This window comes from Arvicanthis niloticus, chromosome 4 (assembly GCF_011762505.2).
Source record: "Arvicanthis niloticus isolate mArvNil1 chromosome 4, mArvNil1.pat.X, whole genome shotgun sequence".
Taxonomy (NCBI): domain Eukaryota; kingdom Metazoa; phylum Chordata; class Mammalia; order Rodentia; family Muridae; genus Arvicanthis; species Arvicanthis niloticus.
In genome coordinates, this window is record NC_047661.1 from 122437289 (window position 1) to 122463616 (window position 26328).

A 26328-nucleotide genomic window follows, 5' to 3' on the forward strand; every position below is an offset into this window, starting at 1 on the left:
AGCACTGGGGTTCAGGGGTGGCCTCGGAGGCCCGGCTCTAAAGCGGCTAGGACCCTCCCCCTGTCCCCGCGGAGAGCTGGGGGCGGGGAGCACGGCCGGGTGAACCCGGGTGTAACAGGTGCGGTGGCCGCAGCTGCGCGGGGGAGAGCGGCTCGGCGTCTGCTGGGGGTTGTCGGCTAGTCTTCGCTGGACCAATGCGGGCCGTGGTTGTTCGTCGCCTGGCAACCGGCGGAGCCAATGGGCGGCGCCAGCGCGGGGCGGGGTGGGATGGGCGCCCGCCGAGGAAAGCGGCGAGAGGCGGGCCGGGCGGACCGGGCGGGCTGGAGGCTGCGCGGAGCCGCTGCGTGCCGCCGCGGGTGCGGGCCCGCGGGCTGCGGGAGGCGTGAGCCGCTCCCGGTGCGGTGACGGTGAGCCGCGGGATTGTGACGCGCAGCCTGGGAGGGCACCGGGCTGGACGTGGGCGCAGGCATAGGGGCCGGCTCTGGGCGGACTCGTCGCGGCCGTTGCAGCGGTTGGAGAGCGAGCGTTGCTGCCCACCGCCTGCAGCGGGAAGTGCGAGGTAGGTGCTGGGGGGCCCCCCGCGCCCTTGCGGGATGCGGCGCGGGCACGCGCGGGCTCCCCTCGGCCCGCGCGGGCTCGGCGATTCCTCAGAGGCTGCCGCAGGACTTAGTGAGTGAGGTTCCCCGCTGCTGCAGGGGTAGGTGCCTCATAGTGGTCCAGCCCCACGTTTAGGGGAAGAACTTACATCATCGCAAGGGTAGGCTTGCTGGAGAAATAATTCGGCCTCGAATTTTCCAGGGGTGTACAGTGAGTGAATGGTGAGCTCTGTCTGGTCAGCACGTATTTCTCCTAGTGCTGGGTTATGCAAGTCACCTGGGCCCAGGAAATACAACTTGCCGAATAATTCCCCGTCGGCACCAGTAGAGGAATCTTTACATTAACACCCACAGTTCAGGCTCCTTAGTCCTGCGTGTCGGATTCATAACCGGCAACGCTGATGCAGTTTTGAGAATTGGGAGTTCCTTCTAGAACCCAGTCTGTACGGAAGGTGGAGCTTCCTGGGTTTGAGATTTACTTCAGAATCCAGGCCTGGAGTCAGCTGAAAATAGTGCTGCCGTGGAGCTCGCAAGGTTCTGGAAGAAATTCTTTCCAGTCCATAACCTGATCGTGAAATGACGTGACACATTTATGAGGCTGCATACAATTCGAAGCCGTCGATCCAGCCAGCAAAACTTAATCCACCCAGTCTCCTTACTCCCCAAGAGCCTGTGGGCCCAGGAAGCTTAGAGCCTTCATTCAAACTAAACAAGAAAAGCTGTGAGCCCAGTGGATACTTTGCCTTGCCTGCTGTGCATGAAAGTTCCTCTGAGAGGAGGATTAGGAATGGATAGAATTCAAACCAGGGCGTTTTTTTGGGTGGCTGCTGGGGCCCCTCCAGCCTGTCATTTTACACCCATCCTTTCCTTCTCGTTCTCCATCTGTACAGTGAAGATAATAGGTCCAGGGATTAAGTAACCCGGCTGAAGCAGCTTGGGGATAACTGCAGAGGCCGGGTCACTGCAGGATGAAATGTGAAGCTCTCTCCATGACACATTGAGCCTTGTGACAAGACTTTTAAGTCCATAGCATCCTAGACTTGCTCAGGCAGGTGTACACGACATGGAAAAGTTAACTGTTCTTGTTAGCCCAGAGGCCTTAAACCCAGCCCACTCAAATGATGTACTTGGGCTCTCTTAAAACTGAAAACTGGACAAACCAGCTTGTTTGCCCAAACCGGTTAGGATACAGATTTTGTGAATATGCCCTCACTTAGCATTCAGTTGGAGGGGGGGTGGTGTGGAGGGAAGGAGGGAGAGAGAGAGGGAGGGAGAGAGAGAGAGAGAGAGAGAGAGAGAGAGAGAGAGAGAGAGAGATATTGAGAGATTGCCCCTTAGAAAACACTTTTCCACAGTGATTTGAATTCATGTTTATATTGGAGTGTGAGCCCAGTGTGGCTGTCCTGCCTTTTATCCCAGCTACCTGGGAGGCTAAGGTAGGGGGATGGCTGGAGTTTAGGAGTTCCAGACTAAGTAGAGCAGCATACACAGTCTACTTAAGAACAGACAACAGCCTCTCCTCTGAATGCCTCACATACTCCTTGTGGGAGCAGACCCAGGGCCATGCACCTGTGAGGCAAGTGTTCTGTTGCTGAGCCATGAAAGCCAGTGCACCTTTATTCTGAGGCAAGGTTGCCTTGTTACTAGCTTGCCCAAGCAGTCCTTGAACTTGCAATTCTCCTGCCTCAGCCTCTCAGGTAGCTGGGCCCAGTTTCAAAAGTGATAGCTTCCTGTATCTTTTACAGTAGCTGTGAAGACACCTCATTGACTTAGCCATTTGCTCATAACAAGAGGCTGTGTGAGTCTTCTGTGTCTTGGGTAATTATGGTTAAGTGGTTATGAGCATACATCTTACCTTAAATTCATGAGCTTATAGGATGAGACAGTAGAGAAATACACCATCCATTATTAGTAATGGAAAAACCTAGACTTGCACCGTTTGACGATGGTCCAATGTTTTGTATAGTGTAGGAGCAGATTCATTGTTTGTTAATAAATTTATTCTTTCAGTAAACATTATCAGACACTCAGCTGCTACTTGCCAGGCCTAAGGACAGAAAGATGTGTTCCCCTGAATATTTTGTACTTAGGGGTTTTTGTGTGAAGAAGGAGAGAAGTGCAAACATGGGAGAGCTTTAGGGAGGAAAGCCTCTCAGCTGTGTCCTGACAGGTGCTCACCAAGCAACTGGTGCACCACAGGCAGCAGAGCAGGTGCAGGTTACAGGTGGTTGGTGGTGTCCATGTGGCTACTGGAGTTGCATTAGTGACAAGCATTGAGAACAGTGCTGTGAACCTTGACCAGAGGGCAATGAGGACTATCTGAACCTTTGTGTTGGGAGATTATATTGCTTCTGACATAGAGTATGTCTGCCCAAGTTAATGATTGTGTAGTCCTTATGGCTCCGGACCCTGATGAGCTAGATAATACCTGAAAGCTTTTCACCAGGCACTTGACTGAAGCTGACAGGAGCCTTAAAAATACGGCCGTGGGTCGTCTCAGGCAGGTCTTTGTTGAGTTGTCTTCTGTGCCAGGACTGGAGATCCAAAGGCAGTGAAGATGCAGCCACCAGCAAAACCAGTCATGGCCCAGGGCAGACCCTGAGAGATGAGAGGCCCAGAATTGTGAGGCGGAAGCAGTGTGGGATTCAGAGATGAGACACTGGAGTCTCACTGGAAACTAAACAGAACTGTCTGACTACAGTTCTAAGCTTGTGCGGCTGTATGCATCTCTTTCTGCCATAGTCTCCCTAGTCAGATACTCCGTCCATCACCACAGGACTTGTCCTGTTTGTAATGGAGGAGGGTTGCTAATACTATGACCTACTTCCTGTTGTGATCAGTTGTGATGGCTACATATGTGTGCCCTGGTAATACCCACAGAAATAGTGAACATTTGGAACACCCACTATCTATTTGATATGTTGTCATTAGCCAGGCCTGATGACACAGGTAAAATCCTTGCACTCTGGAGGCCAGAAAGGAGGATTCCAAGTTTAAGGCCGTCCTGGGCTTCTTGGAAATTGCTGTCTCAAAGCCAAAGCAAAAAACTATAAACAAGCTGATTAAAAGCTCTAATTGAGGGACCAGGTCTCAGGCAGGATTGGCTCCTGTGTGCCCACATACCTAGAATGTGACTCCACACAAAATCAGAAGTACTGAAAATATGACATTTGGGTGAAGGTTCTTGAGTTTTGTTCGTTTTTGTTTTATATAACTGTTGTGTGGCTCTCATGGGTGAATTTTGTGGATGACAATTTCATTTCACAATGTCAAAAGGTTGGCTGTGTGTATCCTCAACTGAAATCTTCATTGAGCACTTCTGTGAGCACCCCGTGTGCTCTGCCCTGACCTTGTCTCTACATTTACCCAAGTCCAGTCTCATTAGCCATGATCTCCTGCCCTGCATGACACTGGGCCTAGTGCCTCACACAGGCTTTTGAGAGAACGTGTCCTTTCTGCCCAACCCATGTTGTTCAACTCCTGACTATTTTTGTTCTCTGTGTGTGTTTCCTCCAGGATGCCCATCATGACCACAAACTACTTCATTTGCCATGTCAGTTCTTGAGGATTTTTATTTTATAAAAGTAATGTGTGCTTCTTGTATAATGAAAATTGGACCTGGGTATTGAAGTGGAAACTTAACGGTTCTTTGGAAAGTCAGTTGATGGTGTTTTGCTGGAGCAAACATGAAATAGACACAGGTGAGAAGCTAAGGCAGACTTGTGAAAGAATGTTTAGCTGAAGCAGACACAGGTGAAAGGATGTTCTGCTAAAGCAAGCACATGAAAGGACACGTGCTGCAGTTTCTTCCGTGGACTCAGGCTGATTAGCAAAATGATGTCAGCTGAGACAGGCTGAAGCCAGGCCTGTGGAGGACGAGTGATGTTCGGAGAGCGTATAAAAAGGACGGTGTACAGTGATGGAGGCTGAGCTTGGCCTGCTGGTGCAGCTAGCTGTGCTTTTTGTGTCTTTGCTGAACTTTCCTTTGATGAGAAAGGCACAGACGAGAACTTCTGGCGTTTCTCCCTGGTCCCTACTGCTGCTGACTAGTGCCGAGGCTGAGGCCTGGCTGTCTTTGCTGATCCATGTTTGCTCTCCTGACTCTACTGTACTGGACTACGGGTGTATACCTAAAGTGTTTGCTAGTGGATTGAGCTGTCACTGTTAACCTGTGAACTGAACTGCTGATTTCCAGAGTTGATCCAAAGAACCTTTCTAAAAGGAGCCACCTCTATGCATCCTTTCTTTCCCACTACCTCTGGTGGGTGGTGGGCTACAAGAGAGGCTAAATCATTTAAGAACCATCATTAAAAATAGGATTTGAAAACATTGAAGTTACAGGGTGTGGTGGTGCATACCTTTAATCCTAGCACTCAAAAGACTCAAGCTGGTGGGTCTCTGTGAGACCAGACCAGAGTGGTCTACATAGTGAGTTCTAGGATACCAGGGTACATAGAGAAACCCGGTCTCAAACAAACAAACAAACAACAAAAACTTTAAATTTTTCTTATTTTAGTTCTTGGAATTCAGTGAGCACTAAAAAGTGTTTTTGCACTGGGGCTGCTAAAAATAGAACTTATTTTAGAAATGTTAATCTTGAAGGAAATCTGCAAAATAATGCTTTAAAAGAATTCCAGGAGCAAATATAAGTTTCAGTCCTGGTCACATGATCCGTAGATACTTAGGTTCCTGGGGGACACTGGCTACTTAACATAAGAAACTGTTCTCTTGTCTTGGTTTTGGGTCTTCCCAGCTAGAAGACGGTACCCTGAGCACTGTTCTACTTTGTAGAGTAGCCCTCTCTGTCAGATCTAGAATACAAGGGATAACAGCATCTGACATGTGGTCAGTGAGGAGCCGTGTTATTCTATAACGGAGAGACAGGCTCATGGCCTTCCTTCCGTTCACTCGGTGCTTGCCGAGCCAGGGTCCAGGAGCACTGTAGTTCGCATTTTCCTCCCCCAGGTGTGTAGCTGGAGAAAGACTGTCTCTTAGTTTCTTCCAGCAATAGACTAGGGCTGTACCCACCCATTTCTTTCCTACAGAGATCTAAGGAGTAAGGGATGTAATGTAGCCAGTGAGCCACACGTGGTGGATGCTGGAAATGTCACTGTCTCCCTTGCTAGCCTTACAGAGCAGATGGTACATGTCTTCCTGATTCTCACTCCGCCCATCTTTTGCCAGTCTATGGATAGCTTCATAGATAGCTACACTGTAGAGATTGTAAAACAGCTGAATCCCAGGACCCTCGGCTCATTGTGCCCCATGGCTAGAAGGACTGGAAAGAATTTAAAATATTTTTTAAATGTGACTAACAGTATACATTTTGAAAAGTTTATAAAGTATTTTAACTACAAATAATTAACTAGTTTGTATTCCTTGGTTCACCATACACACATGAGTGCAAGTGCATGTATGTTTATGTGTGGGTCACGTGGGCATGGGTAAAATGCATGTGCAGCACACATGTGTGAAGGTAAGAAGACAACCTTGTGTGTGAGTCCTTAGCTGCCTTTTGTTTGAGACAGAGTCCTTGACTGGTGTGGGACTTTGCCACATATTGATGGAAAGAACTAAAGAGACAGATGACAGACGTCATCTACATATTAATCTAGAGCTACAGTTGTGGAGAAAAAAAAATACAATGTTCCAAAGATCTGGTACATCCTTATACTCTCTTAACTCAAAATATCCAGAGTAAAGGATGGGAATTCTCTCAGCCTGCCTTAACATTATCAAGTAACATGGCTAATGATAGGGTACTGTGACTGTCTCTGCCTCCTGTCTTCCAGCACCTGGCTTTTCCATGGGTTCCTGGGATCCAAGCTCAGGTCCTTGGGCCTGAGAGACAGGCAGTTTGCTGCCTGAGTCCTTTTCTCAGCTCTCATCACACAGTCTATTATGAACTCGTTTTATTTACTTTAATAATAAAATATCTAATACAAAAGAGGACTTTGACAGTAACCTCTCTATAACTGCATGTAGACCTTTTTGTCCCCTGTCTGAAAGGCAATGAAAATACAGATTTATCACATTTGTTTTCCATATGTGCATAATTAAATGCCAAGTATTAAATGTCCTGTCTCTTGGAACGATCTTTCTGTTGTGTGTCACTAGGTTTCTGGTGTCTTGGGAAGTGAGTGCTTGGCCTGTCTGAGGGCTGTCCCCAAGCCTGCCCTGCTGTTGTGAAGTACTCTGCTGCTCCAGACCCACTGCCTAGAGTACATGTGCGCCACACAGTCTCTCCTACTGCAGCAGCACTGGGTGTGAGGACCATGCTTCAGCCCGCAGTGCTCAGCTACCTATGCTAGAGAGAAAGTCGTTTCCTCCTGCCATGTGTAGCTAGGGGCATAATAAAATTGTGTCTTCAGGATTTTATCATAATTTGCATATCCACACTGTTTGTTCACCCTTTGCCTAGTTGGGAGATGTGATTAGAATCCTGCCATTAGTGGAGTTCACAGAGGAAGGGATTGCTCTGCAGGGCCAGATGGCCAGGAGAGGAGCTATGTGGGCTGGGGCTGGAATCCTGGCTCAGCTCTCTGCACCTCAGTAGCCTTGTGACGCTGGCTGCGTTACGGTTATATCTGCCTTAATTGTCTTACCATAGAAAGTAATTAGCGCTGTCTACAGGGATGTAGTGAGGTGGACTGGAGAATCTGGAAGCCTCAGACCAGTGTCCTGCACTCTGGTTATACTTGGCTCCATTCTGCACCCGTTGTCTAGTTAAGTCCCTGCATCAGCCTTAACAAACAGATATTGTGGCCCCTAGCATGTGGGGGAGGAGACCGGCTTGGAGAGATGGTTTGTGGGAAGTGACTTGGGCAGAGTAGGATCCCAGACATGTGACCAGGCAAGGAGGCCTCCATAGTTTACACTGCATTCCCTAACTGAGAATCTTCCTGGTAACCCTAAACTCAACATAAAGGCAAATTAATAAGGTGATGACAGTGTTGGGGTTTGGCCCTTCTCAGATGAGTAGTATTTACGAAGAAGTTGAGCCTGTAAGAACTGCATGCCCTCCAGTGTGTCACTGCACTGGAGCCCTGCTGAAGCCTTTGCGTCTGTGGGAAACATCTATAGTACTACGCCATACAGGTGAAGCGACTTCAATTTTAAATTTGTAAAACTGAGGTTGAGCCTAGTGTGTTTCTACTTGTATGTGGGTGACAGTGTGATAAAATTACAAGCTATAGTCTCCTCTAGAATGAAATTATGATTAAAGGTGTTACTCATATTTCAAGTAAGTAGATTTCATTTTTGAGAGATTAGTGACATAAATCATGCCTAGAACTGAATCTTCAAGTTCTGTGACTGAATTTAGAAGATTACTAATGTTAAAGATTTCATTTTAACAATTTTATTTTTGTATTCCAACAATCTGGTAACTCAGCTTGGTGATATTTTAGCAGAAATGTTAGTGAACTAACTAAAAATCGTGTGCAGAATTTAGAAGGCCAGCTGGCACCATGTTACTATGTTCTGTGTAATGAAAAGCTGTTATTTCCTGATACTTGATGGGCGTTTGTTGTAGAATTCTGATAGGTAGGCATTGTGTCGTCTCAAGCTTGACTCGCAAGTCAGCATGGAAAGAGCCCTTGCTGTATAAAGAGTCCCTTGTTGTGAAGGTGGGGTCTCTGGCATGCATCTCTCCCCACTATAGATAGAGGACAGATCTAGGGTGACCAGTCTAGGAGACATGGGCAGTGGGGAGCAAGCATAGACTGGGCATGTGTGTCTGTCCATCGCTGCTTGCTTTCACACACGGTCGCCAGGATGGACACCCTGACTTGGAGTTTTCACTGATTAGTGTTGGTCAATTATGGGTGTACAGAAATGTTAAGTGTGCGCTTACCTGCAAAAGATGAGACAGGTAAGAATATGAGAGATGAAAAGAAGACAGTTGGTGGCCAGAACAGCAGAGGTTTATGGGGGCCTTGGGCAAAGTGTGCTGCGTCCTGCTCTATGCCAGGGACTTGGCTACAAAGACTAGGCCTTTCCCCACTTCTCCAGAAGCCCTCGGACCATTGAGCGTCACCCACAGAAAGATAAATAGAATAGTGGATTCTGTTTCTCATAAACCAGACGTTACCATCCATGGTGCTTGGTATCATGTTAGCTCCATCTCATCAGAATGCGTAGAAGGTAGTGTTACAGGTAGCTCAGAATGTATCCTCCTTTTAAAAACATATGTTATCTGTTCCTGGATAACAAATTATTTCAACTTAGTACAGCTTATCTCAGCAAGCATGTACTGTCTCACCGCTTCCCTGCAGCAAGAATCTTGGCAGAGCTTAGCTGAATGCCTGTGGCTCAGGGCCTTATCAGGGCCAGGGCCAGGGCCAGGGCTCAGGCAAAATCTGCTTCCCGCTTGTTCTGACTCTTGGTGGCCTGGTGACTTTTTGGCCACAGATGTCAGTTCCTTGTCACGTTGCTCTCGGGTTCTCACAGCAGGATGGCTTGCCTTGTCCAGAAGGAAACCTGACAGACAGTGAAGGAAAAACTCAAATGGAGCTACACGTTCCTATCATAGCCTGATCTTCAGACTTAAACCATATCATGTTGCCTATACTGTTAGAAGGTATTCACTAGACCCAGCCCAAACCTAGTAGCAGAATGACCCAAGGCTATCCCAGCAGGAGTCAGGACAAAGGGTTTCTTAGAGCCTGCCACATAAAGCTCTGAAAACTGCTGGTGTGTATTGAGAACCTGAGTCTGAGTCTTTCGAAAGTAAAATGAACTCCAGTGGAAAGGATGGGTGTACTGAATCAGAACTCTTGAAATGTCTGTGTGAAATGCGTAGTTTTGACATTGAATTAGAATTTACCTTAAGACAAAAGTGTTTGTAAACAGGATGCCGGTGTGTGTGCACACAGTTGATAGAGTCTGAGTTGTAGGATCGACATGCTCTGAGTGATGCCCTGCACACTGTTGACCGGTGGAGGGCTGCGGGGGGCGGGACAGAACATGGGAAGCGCAGCCTGGGCAGTCCTGCTGGTCTCCTTGAGTCCCAGTTTCCAGCGTTTGACACAGAACACTAAGCATGAACTAAAACTGGCATAAACAAAGATGAGTTGGGCAAAGTCTTTCTTCCTATAAAAGCATTCCTTTTGGGATAGGGTAAGAAGGCACCATGCAAGTGCAGAAGCCAGGTGTGAGGCCGCAGCTCCCTATGCAGAGAGATGTGGTGAGCCTTGCTCTCTGGCCTGGTGTCTGTCCTGATGGGGGTCTGTTCCGACATCAGTTTCCAGGTCCTCTGAAGAGTTGTGCTTCCCGTTCCTTGAGAGCAGCAGTGATCTCTGCCTGTCTTGGAATCCTGTTCGGTGTACCAGACAGAGCTGTACCAGACAGAGCTGTACCTGCCCGATGACTGCGATGGCTGCTTTGGGTGCTGATGCACACTTGCTGGTGCATTATAACCAAAAAGTACTGATAGTAAAGACCCACTCTGGATGGGCGGTGCCATCCCAGAGCTGGGCTTCCACAGGGAATGAAGGAGAAAGCCTGCTCCTGTGGAGGCTCACATTCTCATAGCCACTTCTCTCTCCCTGCTCCCATCCCTGTCTCCTCTCATCCTTCTTCCCTCCCTCTGCCTTTGGTGAGGTGACATCTCTAAGACCCCCTCCCACCTTGCTGATCTCAGGTATCTGCTCCTGTCAGTGAGGAAGGTGGGCACAGTGAGCTACCACTAACTCTGCATTGTGTATGCCAAGCAGGCAGATAAGGACTTGATGCTTTGTCTCGTTTGATCCTAAAGAGTCACACTAAAGTATGTGTTGCCATTATGGATATGACCAGTGCATTATGGGATATGACCAGTGACAAACCAGGGCTCAGAGAGGCAGAGTCATCTGCCCAAAGCAAGGCTGTCACAGACAGACAGGCTATTTTCTGTTGTATCGTGTTTTTTTCAGAGGTGTGTCCCCGAAGGTCCAATGTTAAGTTTTTGCAGATTCACCCTTTTACCCTTCTCTTCCTGGTGTGGGAGACATCCATTGAGGGACAAAATAATTCAAGATTCCTTCTTTATCCTACCACACAAGTAGAGGAGGGTCCCAGTGTATCAGACTGCATGTCCTGTGTGTTGCAGAATGCCATGCTGTCTCTGTCTGGTGCATTGCGGGATGCTCTGTGGTGTAGACATGTCCTGGCTTCTTTACCCGCACTTCAGTCTGTCTTGAGCCGTAAAGGCTCTCTAGGATACATCTCCATTCCACGCACATGTTTTTGCTTCTCTGTTTGGACCTGTACTGGCACTGGTCTAATCTGTGCTGTGGAAGTAGCCTCATCATTGTCATGAGTGTTTCCTGTTAATGCCTGCTGGATGTGATGGCAACAACCCTGCTTAAAGCATAAAGAAGTTCCTGTCCTTTTCCTGCCTCAGACCCGTCAACATCTTCTCTTGCACAGCCGATCCAGCTTGCTGCCCTCTAGCCATGCTTTCTGAGTGTTATCTAACTTGACAATGCATCAACAACTCTCTGTACCTTCTGTTTCCCTTACTTGGGCCACACAGGATGTTTCTTGTCTTGGACCAACTTCACAGCATTTAGACCTCTGCTCAGTGTCGCCCTCTTGTGACAGCCATGACTGGCACCTCAGATAAACAGCTTGAAAGGAGGGGAGGTTTCTTTTGGTTCAGTTTCAGTGAGACAGCTGGTTGGTTCTGGTCTCACAGTCAGCAGGCCTAAGGTGTGCCTGAACCTGCAATGGGAAGGAGAGTAGAAAACACTACTGGAGGCAGCAGCAGCAACAGTAGACATCCTTAATCCCTGACACTGGGGAGGCAGAGGCAGGCAGATCTTGGAGTTCAAACCCAGCCTAGTCTGTGAGTGAGTTCTGGAACAGCCAAGGCTACACAGAGAATCTCCCCTGACCCTCCCCCCACCCCCACCCCCACCCCCAAAAAAAAGGAAGGAAGAAAAGAAGACACTAGTTCACCTTGTCGCAGTCAGGAAGGGAGCAGGGCAACAGACAGCCTGCCCTAAGGGCATTCAGTCCAGTAACTGATTTCCTCTAGCTGGGCCCCACCCCTAACGTTTCCAGTACCTCCCAAATAGTGCTTCTGGCTGGGGACTACAACTGATAAACCTCTAAGGTACATTCATGTTCAAACTGGAACTGGTCTATCCCAGTGTAACTTGCCCTGATTGATGTCCCACCCCAACACCTTCATGTTATCGGGACATTTGAGTAGCTAATCGCTCTGTTACATCATTACCTGCTTCTGAAGTGTCTCCAGCTTACCCTTCCCACAAGGAGAACATATAGAGAGAACCAACCTCCTTTCTACCTAGAAACTGTACTTGGTGCACAGTGGGACCTCAGTCAGACTTACTCAGTGAGGGAAACTGTAATCTAGCCCTCACTAGATCACATGTTTTCTGTGTGTTAACAGACATGGGTCCGTATGCTGTGCAGTGGTACACTTGATCCGACTTGTTAGGTACTGACTGCTAACTTAATAGTCAGGAGCATAGATGTTAACTATACATATTAATGACTTGTGTGCTTCCTTAGATCAAGATGTTTCTAGAACCCCAGGAAGCTATCACATCCCCCATTCACTCTGCCTGTGGGACACATCACGTTGTTTCTTTTAATTAGCTTCTAATATTTAAAACTAGGAAGATTTTGTATGAAAGTCCAGAATTCTATCATGTCTAAAAGTTGGACGCCGCCAGCTCGGGCCCTGTGGGTTGACTGCAGTTGAGCGAGCGCACTGAGCAGCAGTGTGTAGAATCACACATGTTCTTCCATTTACACACACTCTTCACCGTCCCCTGCTCCTGATGGGAACCTGCTGCCAGTTGCCAGCTCTCATTTCATTTGTGTGTGTTGCTTGTGATAGAAATGCTTCTCACCTGCGACAGTGGAAACAGTAGGAAACGAAGGGTTGTATCTTAAAGTGTCACTCACTGTGCTTCTGGTCTGTGGCACTTCTGAGCCACAGCTGGCAGTTCACACTTGTACACAGTTCTGTTGCATGACCCAGTTTTCTGTGAAACATGTTTCTGCTTTGATTTTCCCCATTATGAAGAACACCCTGAAATGAATCTGTGTGCACATTGTCTACATTGTGAGTGGCGTTGACACACCCACGCTGCCCGTTCTCGTTCTGCTTTGGGGCATGAGATGATGTTGCCTAATGCTCCTGTGTAGGAACAGGCTGGAGCCTAGAATGTAAAAATTCCCTAGTACGGTTAGGAAATACAGAACATGTGGCACTGGCCAAGAAGGTTTCATCTTCTCATAAATAAGATCTGTACACAGAGTGTGTGTCTGTGTGTGCTAGTTTTATTACTGTTGCTGTAATTCAATATCCTGATCGAGATCAACTTAAGGGAAAAGGGTTATCTAAAAGTTTGTAATTCCAGGCTGCGTGTGGACTGTTGTGGTCACAGAGGCGGGAGCTGAGTGAGATGTCGGTCTCTGTGTACTTACTGTGGCAAGCACTGAGAAGAGCTGCTTTGTTCAGCTCGCTGCTTTCTCTTTATACAGTCTGAGGCCGAGCTATGACTGGTGCTGCCCACATTTTGCTCTTTCTGCACCCTACCAGCATGTCCACACGCCAGCTTGATCTAGATGGTACCTCATTGAGATTTCCTCCCCAGGGGATTCTAGGAAATGTCAGCTGACAGTTCACACTAACCAGCACAGTGTGTTCCTACTATTTCCGCTGTGTGCACAGGAATCAGTATTACAGCTCCTTGTGTTTTACAGGACATACATATGTGATTGCAGAGAGGCCTCTGTGGTTAAGAGCATGTGCCTGCTGTCACAGGGGACCTGGGTTCAGTTCCCGGCACTACATGGCAGCTCACAACCATTTGTAAATCCAGTTCCAGAGGATCTGATGCCCTCTTCTGACCTCCACGAACACCAGGCACACACAGGGTACACAGGGAAAACATCCATGTGCATACAAAATGAAATGTCAGAAACTCAAAAGGACATACAAACTCTTTGTACGTTGGCTTTCGTTGGGTTTCATCTTTTGAGTTTGGTGTCTTTGTTGTTTGCCTTCTAAGGAGATGCTTACGTAGGAGGGCGACAGGAGCTGTTGTCCATGTTGCAGCACTGAACTGCCTCCTCAGGTATCCTGGCTCTGGAACTTGCTATGGGAGATTGGATGACTGTTACAGATCCAGTTCTGTGTACAGGTAACAGTCCAGGAGACGCCACCAAAGAGGAATTATTGAGGAAAGTGTCACCTACTCACCCCAGCCACAGAAGACTCTGACTGACAGTGCTTGTCACATGCATACCCAGGTTTCATTGTCAGTCAAGTTAGGAAAAGCCAAGCTGTGCTTTGGGTGGACAATAGATTATCTACTACTTCTGAGGAAAATTTTATGCATTTGAAATCTATTTATTGGCTCCTTGAGTTTCTGATCCCTTTAATCACATAAACTGAGTGTCACGGACAAATGCATTGGTCCTATTTTATAAATGCAGTAGTAGTAGTTGAGGTAGGCATTCATCTAACATACCTACCGAGAATGCTCACTAGTGCACCTGTGCCGTTTGTCATAGAAGTGTTTATAGATTCCACATAGAAATGTCTTGGCCCTAACTTTAAAATACTGTGTATGGAACTCAGAATCTTTGGTAATGGAGATGATATTAGCTTTATAATTGCCTAAATACTCTTTTATTTTCAGAAAACAAAAATCTCTCTCAATATACCTCAGAAACAAAGATGTCTCCATCAAGTTTATACTCCCAGCAAGTACTGTGCTCCTCCATACCTTTATCAAAAGCCGTGCATGGTGATTTTAGTGCCTTCTGCACAGGAGAGAACATTGAACAAAGTATCTCATATCTTGATCAGGTAATGTGTGTTTATAAGAAGCAAGAGTATGTCCTATAATGTACCAGAAAATGTCAAGGGCACAAGAAAAGTGTTTGCCAAGCCTGAGTGGCCAGAGACCTAGGCACGCAGAGAGCCGCCGTGGTGAGCTGCACTGACCCAAGGTTTACTGCTGTGTCTGTGGCACCTGCACACCTCCTGTCGTGAGATCTTCCAGTGGGCATCCTCATTTTACTGTTAAAAAAATTCTGGATAGCTTATGCCAGGTCATGGATGATTGTTGAGCAGATTCTAGAAAATTCATCAAAGAATTTAAAGTTGTTTGTACTCATTCTTTGAATATTTAATTTTAATGATCTAGGAATAATTTTCTGTTTTTATTTTTCCCCTTTTACTGACTTGTCTATAAATCTGTTGAAAAACAATTATATGTTGAAAGTTTCAGTTGACAAGTTAAAACTGTATATTTTGTACTGCATAGTGTTTTTGAATATGTGTACATCATGGGATGACTCTGAGGTGCACATAGGCTTCTTTTGAGTCCGGGTGACTTAAAAAAACTACTCTGCAGTTTTTGAGAATCAACACATTGTTGTAATGTATCATTGTGCAGTGCAGTAGCTCACTCGTGGTTGCTGAGCTGAAACATCCTGTTCTTTGACCAACTTATTCCCAGAGATAACAGCTGCTAAGTAGACGTCTTCTCCCCTCAGGAGCTGACCACCTTCGGTTTTCCTTCCTTATATGAAGAATCCAAAAGTAAAGAGACAAAGAGAGAATTAAACATAGTTGCTGTTCTGAACTGTATGAGTGAGCTGCTTGTGCGTCAGCGGAAGAGCCTCCTGGCCCAGGAAAGTGCGGAGACCCAGAATCTGAAGCTGGGCAGCGACATGGACCACCTGCAGAGCTGCTACGCCAAACTTAAGGTACAGTGGGCCATCCTTCTGTCTCAGTGCTGTGCCAAGGACACAGGACCACAGGAGGCCAGGGGCTTCGGATGCCCATCAGAGCTGTGTTTAAAACCTGACGTTCTTTTAGGTGTAGGAAGAGTGATTCCAGAAATGTCCATACATTGGTTGCTCTGCTTCTCACTGTCTATGCTGAAGGCCTTGATTTTATTGTTTAGAGTTTTTGCTGAATCTGTAGAAAGTTAGCAAATTTTCTGGGGAAAATCAGGATTCCCTCACTTCTTCCAACCTTGCTTTATAAAGGAGATGCTTCATAACACATTGATGCCAAGAAAAATATTCCCATGATACGTTACCTATATCAAAGAATGGGGGCAGGGTGAATGAAGCAGACAGCATCTGACTGGGAGGATGTCCCGTGCTGCAGGGGAGACTGTAGTCTCCTGTGGCCACTGGTGACCTTTCTCTGTAAAAAGGAGCAGGTACTTTTCACAGGGCCATTGACCTACCATCTTACTAGATAGAATGTCCTTTCTGATTTCTGGTTTCCTCCTTATAAACTTGGTTATATTTTTCTATAAAAATGTATTTCTCACCCCAAGAAAAGAAGAACCAGCATTTGAATAGTGGTAAGACTTAGATTTGAATAGGAAAGACTTATATTATAGTTGTATATTATTAAGAATATATACAAACCATGTTTCCTCAGTACTCTATACTAGGACCCATTTATGATAAAAAGCCTTTGTGAGTGTACATATACTCTTGGCAAGTTGGCTTCCTTGTGGTTTTCCATCTGTCAGTTCTTGGCCTCTCTGTTTTACTGTATCTACTTCCTACCCCACTCCTAAGAACAGATAATGAAAACCAAAGTAAGCATCTTGAATCTGTTCAACAGAAGGAGAGCAGGAGTTTGGTAATGTTTGCAGGGTGGTAGAGTGTACTGTGAAGTGCATGTGCTGTGCACTGCCCTGTCTGTGAGCTCCGAGCACATTTGGGGATGCTATATAGAAGCTTCGCAGTCTGTGGCACATATACTTCATGTGTCTGTGTGTCCTCAGAGCAGGTGCAGTACCACAGTCTCCCACAGTGCTTTTAGCTGCTTGTATATCTGGTTTACCTGAAGGACAGATAGATTATCCCACTGTGTGTCCCGGCTAGCTGGGGACTGTGCAGGGCTGGAGAAGGTACTTAAAGTGCTTTCTAGGACTGTGAGCTGTGCATGCTTTATTGATGCTTTATTGATTTATTTATGCACGTCTTATCAGGACGTGCATGGATATCAGGCTGATCCAGACCTATAAACCTGGAAGACAGTGTTCTTTTATCTGGCTACTGTTGGCCAAGTGCCATGTGAGTAATTGGTGTGCAGCTGTGGAATATAACAATGCAGTTAAGTTGCAGTGACCAAGGCCTTTCTGACCAAGCCAGCTCAGTCAGTCAACAGGGGCTCAAGCAAGGGAGTGAAGATTGAAAAAGAAAAAGTTAGACAAAATAATAACACGACTCCAGTTTGTACTGAGGCTGAAGCAGCGTCATTTCCCTCCAGCCTGCTTTTATATCATTCTAGGTATATCCAAAAAACATGGTCAGTTCTTAGATCAAAGACAAAGTAATCAAACGAAGTAGTAAACAAAGAGATGGCACAAGAAAGTACTCTAGTAAAGCAGTAAGCAAAGAGATGACATAGGTAGTAAGTCAGCAAAGCAGTAAGCAAAGCCCCATGGCCACTGTTTCTAATGTTCTTATCTGACCTACTTCCTTGTCCAGTAACAAATGACAAATTCCTAGAAGCGGCACCAAAAGCTCTCAGATCTTTCATTTAAAGAATGAACTAGAACTACCCAGAGCAGAGTGTTTGACTAGGGTCTCTTCTAATTTGGATTTGACCTGGAGTCAAGGTTGGTTGAGAACAGAAGGTTGTGTAAAGCTTTCTAGATCTAATTTTTGCAATTGATTCACACCCAGTCCCTGCTCATGGGCTTTTGATCAAGATTTAAAGAATGATTCAGAAGCTTGCTAGCATCTAAAAAAGAGAGCATGCAACTTATATGAAGTCCTGGAAGCAGGAGAGGACATTGGATTTTTAGAGAACCATAAAGGGGTTTATGGAGGCTGGAGAGTGTGAGGTTTGGTGGAGCCCGTGAAGTGTGGGGCTGGACCATGGGCTCCAGATGGTACAGGTGAGTTAGCACCATAGGAGGGGAGGACGTTGTATAAATGTCACTTTGCTGATGGGTAGAGGACTCATGGGCACACATTTCTATTTAGATGGGGGTGGAAGGCTCGGGGAGCCTCATGACAGTGCCAGTTTTAGGAATTCTTTGCAGAGCTTTTTGTTTGATTTATTTTAGTTTTTTTTTTTTGTTGGCATACACAAAATAGATTGCATTATTAAAGTTTCACAACCTTATTATGCTTTGCTTACATCCACGTCACACACTGCCTCCTCCTCCTCCACCCTGTCATCCATGGAGTCCCTTCTGTCCTCATGTCATGCATGTAGAGTTAAGTCAGGATCTGCAGGACAGAAAATGTGCTATATTTTGTCTTCTTGTCCCCAGATAAGAAAGCAAATTCCTTGAAGCAACCTCAACCTCTCTTGCTCTCCATTCCCTTTAGGTGCCCTCCTGCCCTGGCACCAGAATTGTCCAACTTTTCGGTCATTTTCGCACACACATTTAATCTAGAGTCCACACATGAGAGAAAACAAGGCATTTGTTGTTGGGAGTCTGGCTATTTTAGACTAACACTATTATCTTTTGTTTCATGTATTTTTCATGAAAGTGACATAATTTCATTTTTTCTGAGCTGACTAGAACGCCATCATTCACATGCACACACGAGCACACCCACGCCATGTCACATTTTCTTTCTATGTTCTCCCATCCACCTGGCTAGGCTGCTTCTCTAGCCTAGCCACTGTGAGCAGACCTTCAGTAACTTGGTGTGAGGTATGTCTGTGCTGTGTTGACAGAATCCTTCCAGCCTCGACCTAGGAGGGCATGCTGGGTTGTATAGTGTTTCCGTTCTTAGTTTCCCGAGGAACCTCCATACTTACTGATGTCCATGGTGGCAGTGTCAGCTTACCAGTGTCCTTTTTCCCTATGTCTGCACCAGAATTTCCAATTGCTTTGTTCCGAGATGGTAATAGCTGTTCTGACTGCTAGGTTGAGGTGGAATCTCAGTGCAGGTTTTCATTTGCACTTGGTGTGGGATTAAGAATGTCGAACACGTTTATATATTTAGAGCCATTTGTATTTTTTCTTTGAGAACTGCCTAGTCAGTGTCTGTCCATTTATTGTATAAATTGGAGCTTTGATATTTAAGATTTTTTGGTCTCTTTACACATTGTAATCATTTGTTCCTATAGCTGTGTAGTTAGCAAAGACTTTCTCCTTCAGTCACCACCGGTGTCCTTTGCCATGATGCCCTCTGCCTCCCTCCGCCTCCCTGTGATATCCTCCGCCTTCCTGTGATCGTGCCCTCTGACTCCCTGTGATCTCACCCGTACTGTCTTGAGGTTGCTTTCTGTGTCTTTGGACCCTTTTTCATCAGCTCCTTACCAGCCCTCCATCTGAAATGCTTCCTCTGTTCTTCCTCCAGCAGCTTCACAGTTTGTAGTCTTACACCGAGGCCGTGCATAGGATGAGACGAGAGACCTCCTCTTCTTTCCCAGCGTGTGAATGGCCTGTCTTTTCTCCAGTGTACAGTTTTTAGATCGTGGTTAAAAAGGAGGTGGCTGCAGTGTGTGTTCTCCTTCTGCCCTCAGCCATAGTCCGTTGGCCTCCGGGACTCTCTTCGTGTCACTATTCAGCTGCTGTTTGTCACTGTGGCTGCGTTCTGTTACCTGAGATGCGGGTCTGTTGTTCACTGTGCTGTATTCGTCACGAGCTTGGCTCTTTGGAGCCTTTGTGTCTCTTTATAAATTTTAGGATTGTTTTGTAATTTCTCAGAGTTTAGACTTGAACTTGGATATGTGAAGCATAGTATTCCCAGCCTTTTCACACGTAGGTGCATTTATTGCCCCCTAAAGCCCAGCGTCCGCTCAGGGATGCGGTATTACTGCAGATGAGCATGTCTTATGAAGTGTGATCTTAGAGTATCACAGCCTTAAAGAGAATTCTGGAAACTTCAGTGGCAGCATCATAGAGGAAGAGGCTTTGAAGAAACCATGTTGTAGTTCTTGTAAATAAATATGAATTTAAAAATAAAAATGAATTTAAACGAGGCATGTGATTTTATATATTAAACTTGGTTGTAATTACTTTAAACGCTTGCAGTTCTACTGAGAAGGGCCTGTGGCTCCCCGTGTGACCTTTCACTGCTCTTCTGAGGACACACTTCATGACTCCTGTCACTTATTTCATGTTCCAGGAACAGCTGGAGACCTCCAGGCGAGAGATGATCAGTCTTCAGGAGAGAGACAGGCAGCTACAGTGCAAAAACAGAAATCTGCATCAGCTTCTGAAAAATGAGAAAGACGAGGTGCGTTGTCTGCTCCTGTGTGTGAGGTCCGCTGTTGGTTTTTGAAATTTGATGTGTGACATGATGGTCAGTTCACTTTTAAAAAGAACTGTGTCACACTGGCATGGTGGGTGGACAGTCTTGTGCCTGTCCTCTGCCCCTGCCTCAAGACAGTTCATTTCCTAACACCTGGAACAAGTAGTATCCCCTGTATGTTTCATCCTTCCTGTACTCGAGACCACGCCTTTTTTCTCCGGCATCCTTTTGTGTCTATGGAGTTGTCGCAGGTGCAGGGCTCCATGCCTTGCCCCTTTGCCTCCACTACCTCACGTCAGCAAGGTCTCGCTCAGCAGTGGAGGCACCTGCCTGCCCAGAGACTCAAACATGCTAGGCCAGTGCCCTACACTGACGCATGCTCTTGATCCCTTGCATGATGCTAAGTGTTGCTGTTTTTCATCTAGGTAAAGAATTAACCTGATAAATGGCCACAGTATGGAGACCTTGCCTAGGATGCACAATGCTGTAGCATTTCACATTGAAAATTCACTTCTAATTCAAAAGTGTCAGCTCTCTGATTTTGCTTTAATAGATGCCTAGACCGCCGACTTCTAGCTTAGTGCCAATACCACTGTATGACGAGGAATTACGGAGCTAGTGCTTTGAAGGCATAGCTTTATAATGCACCTGAAAAGAAGCCACTGGGTTTCCATTGCTCTATCCATAAAATAGCTATAAAACTATGATTGTTTTCAGTGTTCTGTTTATTTAACTAAGAAGCATGGAAGGAAGTCTACTTCTATTTTATTTTATATATTTTATATTTTACTTTATTATTTTATATTCACTTTATTATTTTATATGTTATTGTTTTATGTGTGTGGATGGGTGTTTTGCCTCCATGTTTATGCACCATGACCACGGTTGGTACTGTGGAAGCCAAAAGAGCGCACTGGATCCCCTGGAGCTGAGGCCTAGAGGTGCTGACAACTGAACCCAGGCCCTCTGCAAGGGCAACATGTGCCCTTAAACACCCAGCCAGCTCTCTAGCCCCAGGAGCCTATTTCTTAAAAAGCCCATAAACAGATACAGATTTATTTTTAACCCTATTTAAGTGGTATTTAATAATGGACAATGAATATCTAACCAAACTCTGTGTGTGTGTATATGTATGTATGTAATATGTTATATAATACATTATATGTTGTATATAACATATAATATACTATAGACAATATAATGCAATGTTGTAATATATAATATAAACATTTATAAATATATAATATAAAGTATATAATTATATATTTATATAATATTGTAATATTGTGCATATGTGTGTGTATGTGTGTATATATACACACATATGCACATATGTGTGTATATATACACACATATATATATACACAATTATATATGTGTGTATATATATATATATGTGTGTGTATATATACACATACACACACACTTGGGGAAAGGGGTGGAAGTAAAAGCCTGGAGAATGGGTGGGATGGGCAGGCAGACAGGAGCATAGCCATGATGAAGGTAGAGAAGGACAGAAAGGGGAAAGAGAGAGAGAGAGAGACCGGTTGGGAACATGTGAGAATAGAGAGAAGAAGAAAACTGTATGATGAGCAGTCTTTATATGCAGCCAGGCCACACCCAGCAACAGCAGGAATGGCAGCAGCTGATGATAGAAGCCAGTGCTAGGTCCCTGGGAGGAGCCTGGTAGAATCTCCTGTGAGCTAACATTCCTCCTTTCTTGTTTAATTAAAAATGAAGAGCTAGGAAGGGGTGATGTTGGGACAGGAGTGAGGTTGTTCTACTCTTGGACTACTTCCTGTTGACTGGGGGTGACGTTGTCTTTGGGGACTCTAAGAAAATTGGGATGATGGCCGAGTCCTGGGAGAGCTGCCTGTTTCACTGTTGTCCAGAATCTGAGCGAATATCTGTGGGGAGGAGAGTGCAGGCCCATGAAGTGGTCTGCGAGGGTGGACTGGAGCACCTGTGGGCAGCTTCGCTGGAGCTGTCCTGGATGCACATTTTCAGTAAACACCTGGATGTGGCAGGATTCTGGAACAGACATATTAAGGTCAGAAGATAAAGTAGATTTAGGGAGAAAAAGATCTTAGGTATACAAGGTCTTGGTAGTTGGCGGGGGTGGGGGTGTGTGTCCCAAAACAAGGGAACAGGGTTGGGGGAGGAATCCCATCTTCTGGTATAGGCAATAGGTAGGAAACAGGCTGTTGATTGACAGGGGTCAAACTTATCTGTCCATTTGACCCATGGGAGGTAGATCTGAGTGTATTTCCTAAAGCTTACAAGAATCTTTTAACTTGGCCAGGCAGGGGTGGCGCATGCCATTAATCCCAGCACTTGGTAGGCAGAGGCAGTCAGATCTCTTGAGTTTGAGGCCAGTCTGGTCTACAGTGTGAGTTCCAGGACAACCAGGGCTACACAGAGAAACCCTATCTCAAAAAAACAAAAAAGAAAAAAAGAAAAAAAAAAAAGAATCTTTTAACTTAACCAAAAGAGAAAACATCATAATATGTGTTATGATTATATATGTTATATAATATATAACATATAAAAAGAAATAATAATATATGTTGTGTAATATATTATAGTTGTATATAACAATATATATGATACATTATATATTATATATACAATATTTTTATATAAACAATGTATATATAATATACACATAATATAAAAATTTATAAATATATGTTGTTACATATGATTATAAATATATTAATATATAAAGTATACTATATAATCATAAATGTATTAATTATATATAAATTATATTTCTGAAGTTATTGCATAGGAAATTTATAGATATGGGTTTATTATTTTTAACCTTATTAGTGTTTAATGATGGGGAATGAATATCTAACCTAACAATATATATTATTTATATAACTTATATATACATGTTTCTTGAATTACTACATAGAAATGTACAGTCTGATGTTGATTACATTTTGCTTGACTGTAGTTTGTCTTTGTACAGAGTTGGCTAATACCTCACTCTGTAGTCACTGAGAATAAAGTGTACTTCCTATCAAGCCTGGTGGCACAGCCTATGCCCCAGCTGCTGAGGAGGTGGGCAGGGGATTTGAGGATCAAGGTCAGCCAGCACAGCTTTGTGAGATGCACAAAGTGGAAGTGTGGGAGCCGCCCTGCCTGAGGCGGAGCTGCACCTCTGTGCTGTGTGGTGCTGTCCAATGGTTTTAAGGTACTTACCACAGAGAAGGGGAGGTTAGCTGAGAGCTGAAGAGTCATTATGTGGGAGCATGGGGACCAGGGCTGGCTTGACCTTTTGAATTTTTGAATTTTAGCAGGTTTATCAATTCTTGTTTGATAGACAGTCTTCTTTTGTTTCAGGTACAAAAATTACAAAATATCATAGCCAGCCGGGCTACTCAGTACAATCATGATGTAAAGAGAAAGGAGCGTGAATACAATAAGCTGAAGGAACGCCTGCATCAGCTTGTTATGAACAAGAAGGATAAAAACATAGGTGTGTGGGGATGGGCGCGGGGTGGGGGAGTGCGGAAGAGTGAAGGGGCTCATGTTGTAAGGCTTCGGAATGTAGGTCTTTCCACACAAACTACAAATGGAGACAGCCGATCTGTGACACAGAACACTGAGTCCTTTTGGTTAGCATCCCTATTTTTATGTTGCCTTAGTTACTTTTCTGTTGATGTAAGACCAACTGATCAAGGCAACTTGTAAAAGAGTTTATTAGGCTTACAGTTTCAAAGGGTATCCATGACAGTCATGCAGGAACAAGATAGTGGGCAGGCAGGCCGGCAGGCATGGTGCTGAGCAGTAGCTGAGAGCTTCCATCTGGAGACAAACTATGAGGCAGAAAGAGCCAGCAGGTAACGGCCTGGGCTTTGGAACATCGCAGCTCACCCCCACTGACGCGCCTCTTCTAACAAGACCACGCCTCCTAATCCTTCCCATACAATTCCACCCACTGGGGACCACATAATCAAGCTTGTGAGCCCATGGGGGACATTCTCGTTCAAACCAGGCCCCGTGTGTTTGTCTAACAAGAACAGTACAGAGTTTATCCATCAAGAAAAGCCAGGCAGACACTGATTGCTGTAGAAAAGTGGAGATTGTACGGTAGCTCACGTGTCAGGAGATGATTTACAGTTAGCTTTGTAAAGTGTCAGCAGCAGCAACAGCAGCAGCAGCAGCAGCAGCCTGGAGGGTGGAGAGCTGTTCTTGTCCCAAGCCCAGTCAGAAACGATAGATTTGCCGGGCAGTGGTGGTGCACGCCTTTAATCTCAGCACTTAGGAGGCAGAGGCAGGTGGATTTCTGAGTTTGAGGCCAGCCTGGTCTACAGAGTGAGTTCCAGTTCTAGGACAGCCACGGCTACAAAGAGAAACCCTGTCTCAAATAAACAAAACAACAACAACAACAACAAAAAAAAAACCAAAAAAAAAAAAAAAAAAAAGAAGAAGAAAGAAAGAAAGATTTAATCTTGTTAATCCTAGAATTAGATTAGAAGGACTATTTTTTTCTTTCACCAAATGAGTCCGTCTCCATCTGGGGAAGATGGGACAGTAGTATTGTTGAGGACTCTTTCCCTTGGTGATGACAGCAGTGGTGTGGTTAGTAGGGCACAGCCAGCCTTCTCTGTAATGGCCTCGACACTGAGTTTAGCCTGCCTCCTCTGCCATCGTAGGGAAAGGTCCCTAACAGTGTGCACAGCCGTGGCTGTGCTGAGGTCTGGGAAAGCCTGATTTTCATGGAAGCAGCTGGCCTGCAGCCTGTGGCTTATCATTTCCTGATAGTGAAATTAATAGTGACATGTAACATCAAGTGCCTACTGTGTGTCAGATGTTGCAATCCCTTGATGAATACTTTTACATCCCTTCATCCCTAACAGCTGGAGGGTTCTTCTTTCCTTCTCCCAGTCAGGAATGAAGCAAGCTTAGCGTTTGGAGAGCTTGCAGAGCCTCAGGCTGTTTGAAGGGTCCTGACCTAAGTGCCAAGGCAGCTGCAGTCCCAAGTGTGGCTCAGGCCTGGTAGGGTTTTAACAGCGTGGTAGAGTTTGATGATTATGTTTTCTGCTTGTGTTTGTAGCCATGGATGTCTTAAATTATGTGGGTCGAGCTGATGGAAAACGAGGCTCGTGGAGGACGGATAAAACAGAAGCCAGGTACGCTCACATGACCTGACCGACAGTGCAGCAGAGTTTGCTGTCACCATGTGTCCTCACACCCATGCTTTCTCCCCAGGAATGAAGATGAAATGTACAAAATTCTGCTGAATGACTATGAATACCGCCAGAAGCAGATCCTGATGGAGAACGCAGAGCTGAAGAAGGTCCTCCAGCAGATGAAGAAGGAGATGATTTCTCTCCTTTCTCCTCAAAAGAAGAAACCCAGAGAAAGAGCAGAGGACGGCACAGGCACTGTTGTAAGTGGTTCTCTCTAACACAGCCCAGGCTGAGGACCACACACTCAGACCTGGGTACGAGACTCAGTAAGTGTTGAACAGGACAGTCATGGCTGCAGTCATTGTGACAACCCAGAACTGCACTCTGCATTTATTTCTGGGCACATCCTGGGAACACAGAGGTCATGAACTCCAGGAGCAACATCTCACCCATATTCCTCCTAGGCATTTCTCCTGGAAATTACTGCCAGCATTATAATGTTTAAAATGTTATGATATGGAGAACAGAGGACAACTTGTGGGAACCAGTTCTCTTCTTCGGTCACTCCACTATGTGGGTCCCTTGTGTCACGCTCAGGTTGTCCAGTTTGGTGGCAGGTACCTTTACCTGCTGATCCATCTTCCCTGCCTGTTAGGTGTTAAGAGCAGGTGTGTCATGAGGGTTTAGCACCATGATCTGAAAAACAGAAATCCAGCTTCTCCACAGCAGCAGCTTTGAGGGCAACACGATGCTTCAGGTAGAAAATCCCACATTTGATCTCCCAGTGAGAATGGAGCCACACCAGTAGTATATAAAAGCACTTTCAAATTACACATACAATGTACACTTGAAACAGTTCATATTTAGGCTTACGTCCCATCTAAGATGTCTATACACGCACGTGTGTGCACATGCACGCGCGTGAAAACACACACACACACACACACACACACACACACACACACGGAGGCGGGAGGGAGGGAGACAGATAAAGAGAGGAGAGAGATGCTACAAAATGTAAAAGTATTTTAAGTCCCAAGTGCTCAGGCTTGAGTGGGTCAGGCCTGAAGACTGCTGATGGCAGGAGCCAGTGTATGCCATGCCTTTATCCAGGCTCTGCTTAGACCTGACCTGGTATACCCCAGTGCTGACGTCACAGCCTCTATCCAGCTCTTCAGACTAGTTACCTCTGAGTGACCTAATGACCTGACTGAGGAGACCTAATTTAATTTTCGTTCTCTTAATCTTTTGCCTTCTTCTCCTGTGCTGGGAGCCAGCCTGGCCTGCAATGGTTTGAAGTGGGATACAGCATCGGACATAGCTTTAAAGACTGATGGTCTCTGGCCTTCTAGCTCTCTAGCTGT

General features: G+C 45.6%; 1 protein-coding gene across 12 annotated transcripts in view; it reads left to right on the plus strand.

Annotated features, from left to right (window-relative positions):
* Positions 1 to 272: 272 nt before the first annotated feature.
* Ssx2ip (SSX family member 2 interacting protein) overlaps positions 273 to 26328 on the plus strand; it is a 39285-nt gene continuing 13229 nt past the window's right edge. For 3 of the 12 annotated variants that reach the window (XM_034499772.2, XM_034499774.2, XM_076933348.1), the window contains exons 1-8: positions 420 to 559; positions 13628 to 13759; positions 14261 to 14430; positions 15123 to 15335; positions 19695 to 19805; positions 23172 to 23307; positions 24889 to 24964; positions 25044 to 25224. In XM_034499772.2, coding sequence (XP_034355663.1) covers positions 13717 to 13759; positions 14261 to 14430; positions 15123 to 15335; positions 19695 to 19805; positions 23172 to 23307; positions 24889 to 24964; positions 25044 to 25224 — 930 coding nt within the window. In that variant the 5' untranslated portion in view covers positions 420 to 559; positions 13628 to 13716. The other 9 variants (XM_034499773.2, XM_076933345.1, XM_076933344.1 and 6 more) reach the window with 9 other exon arrangements.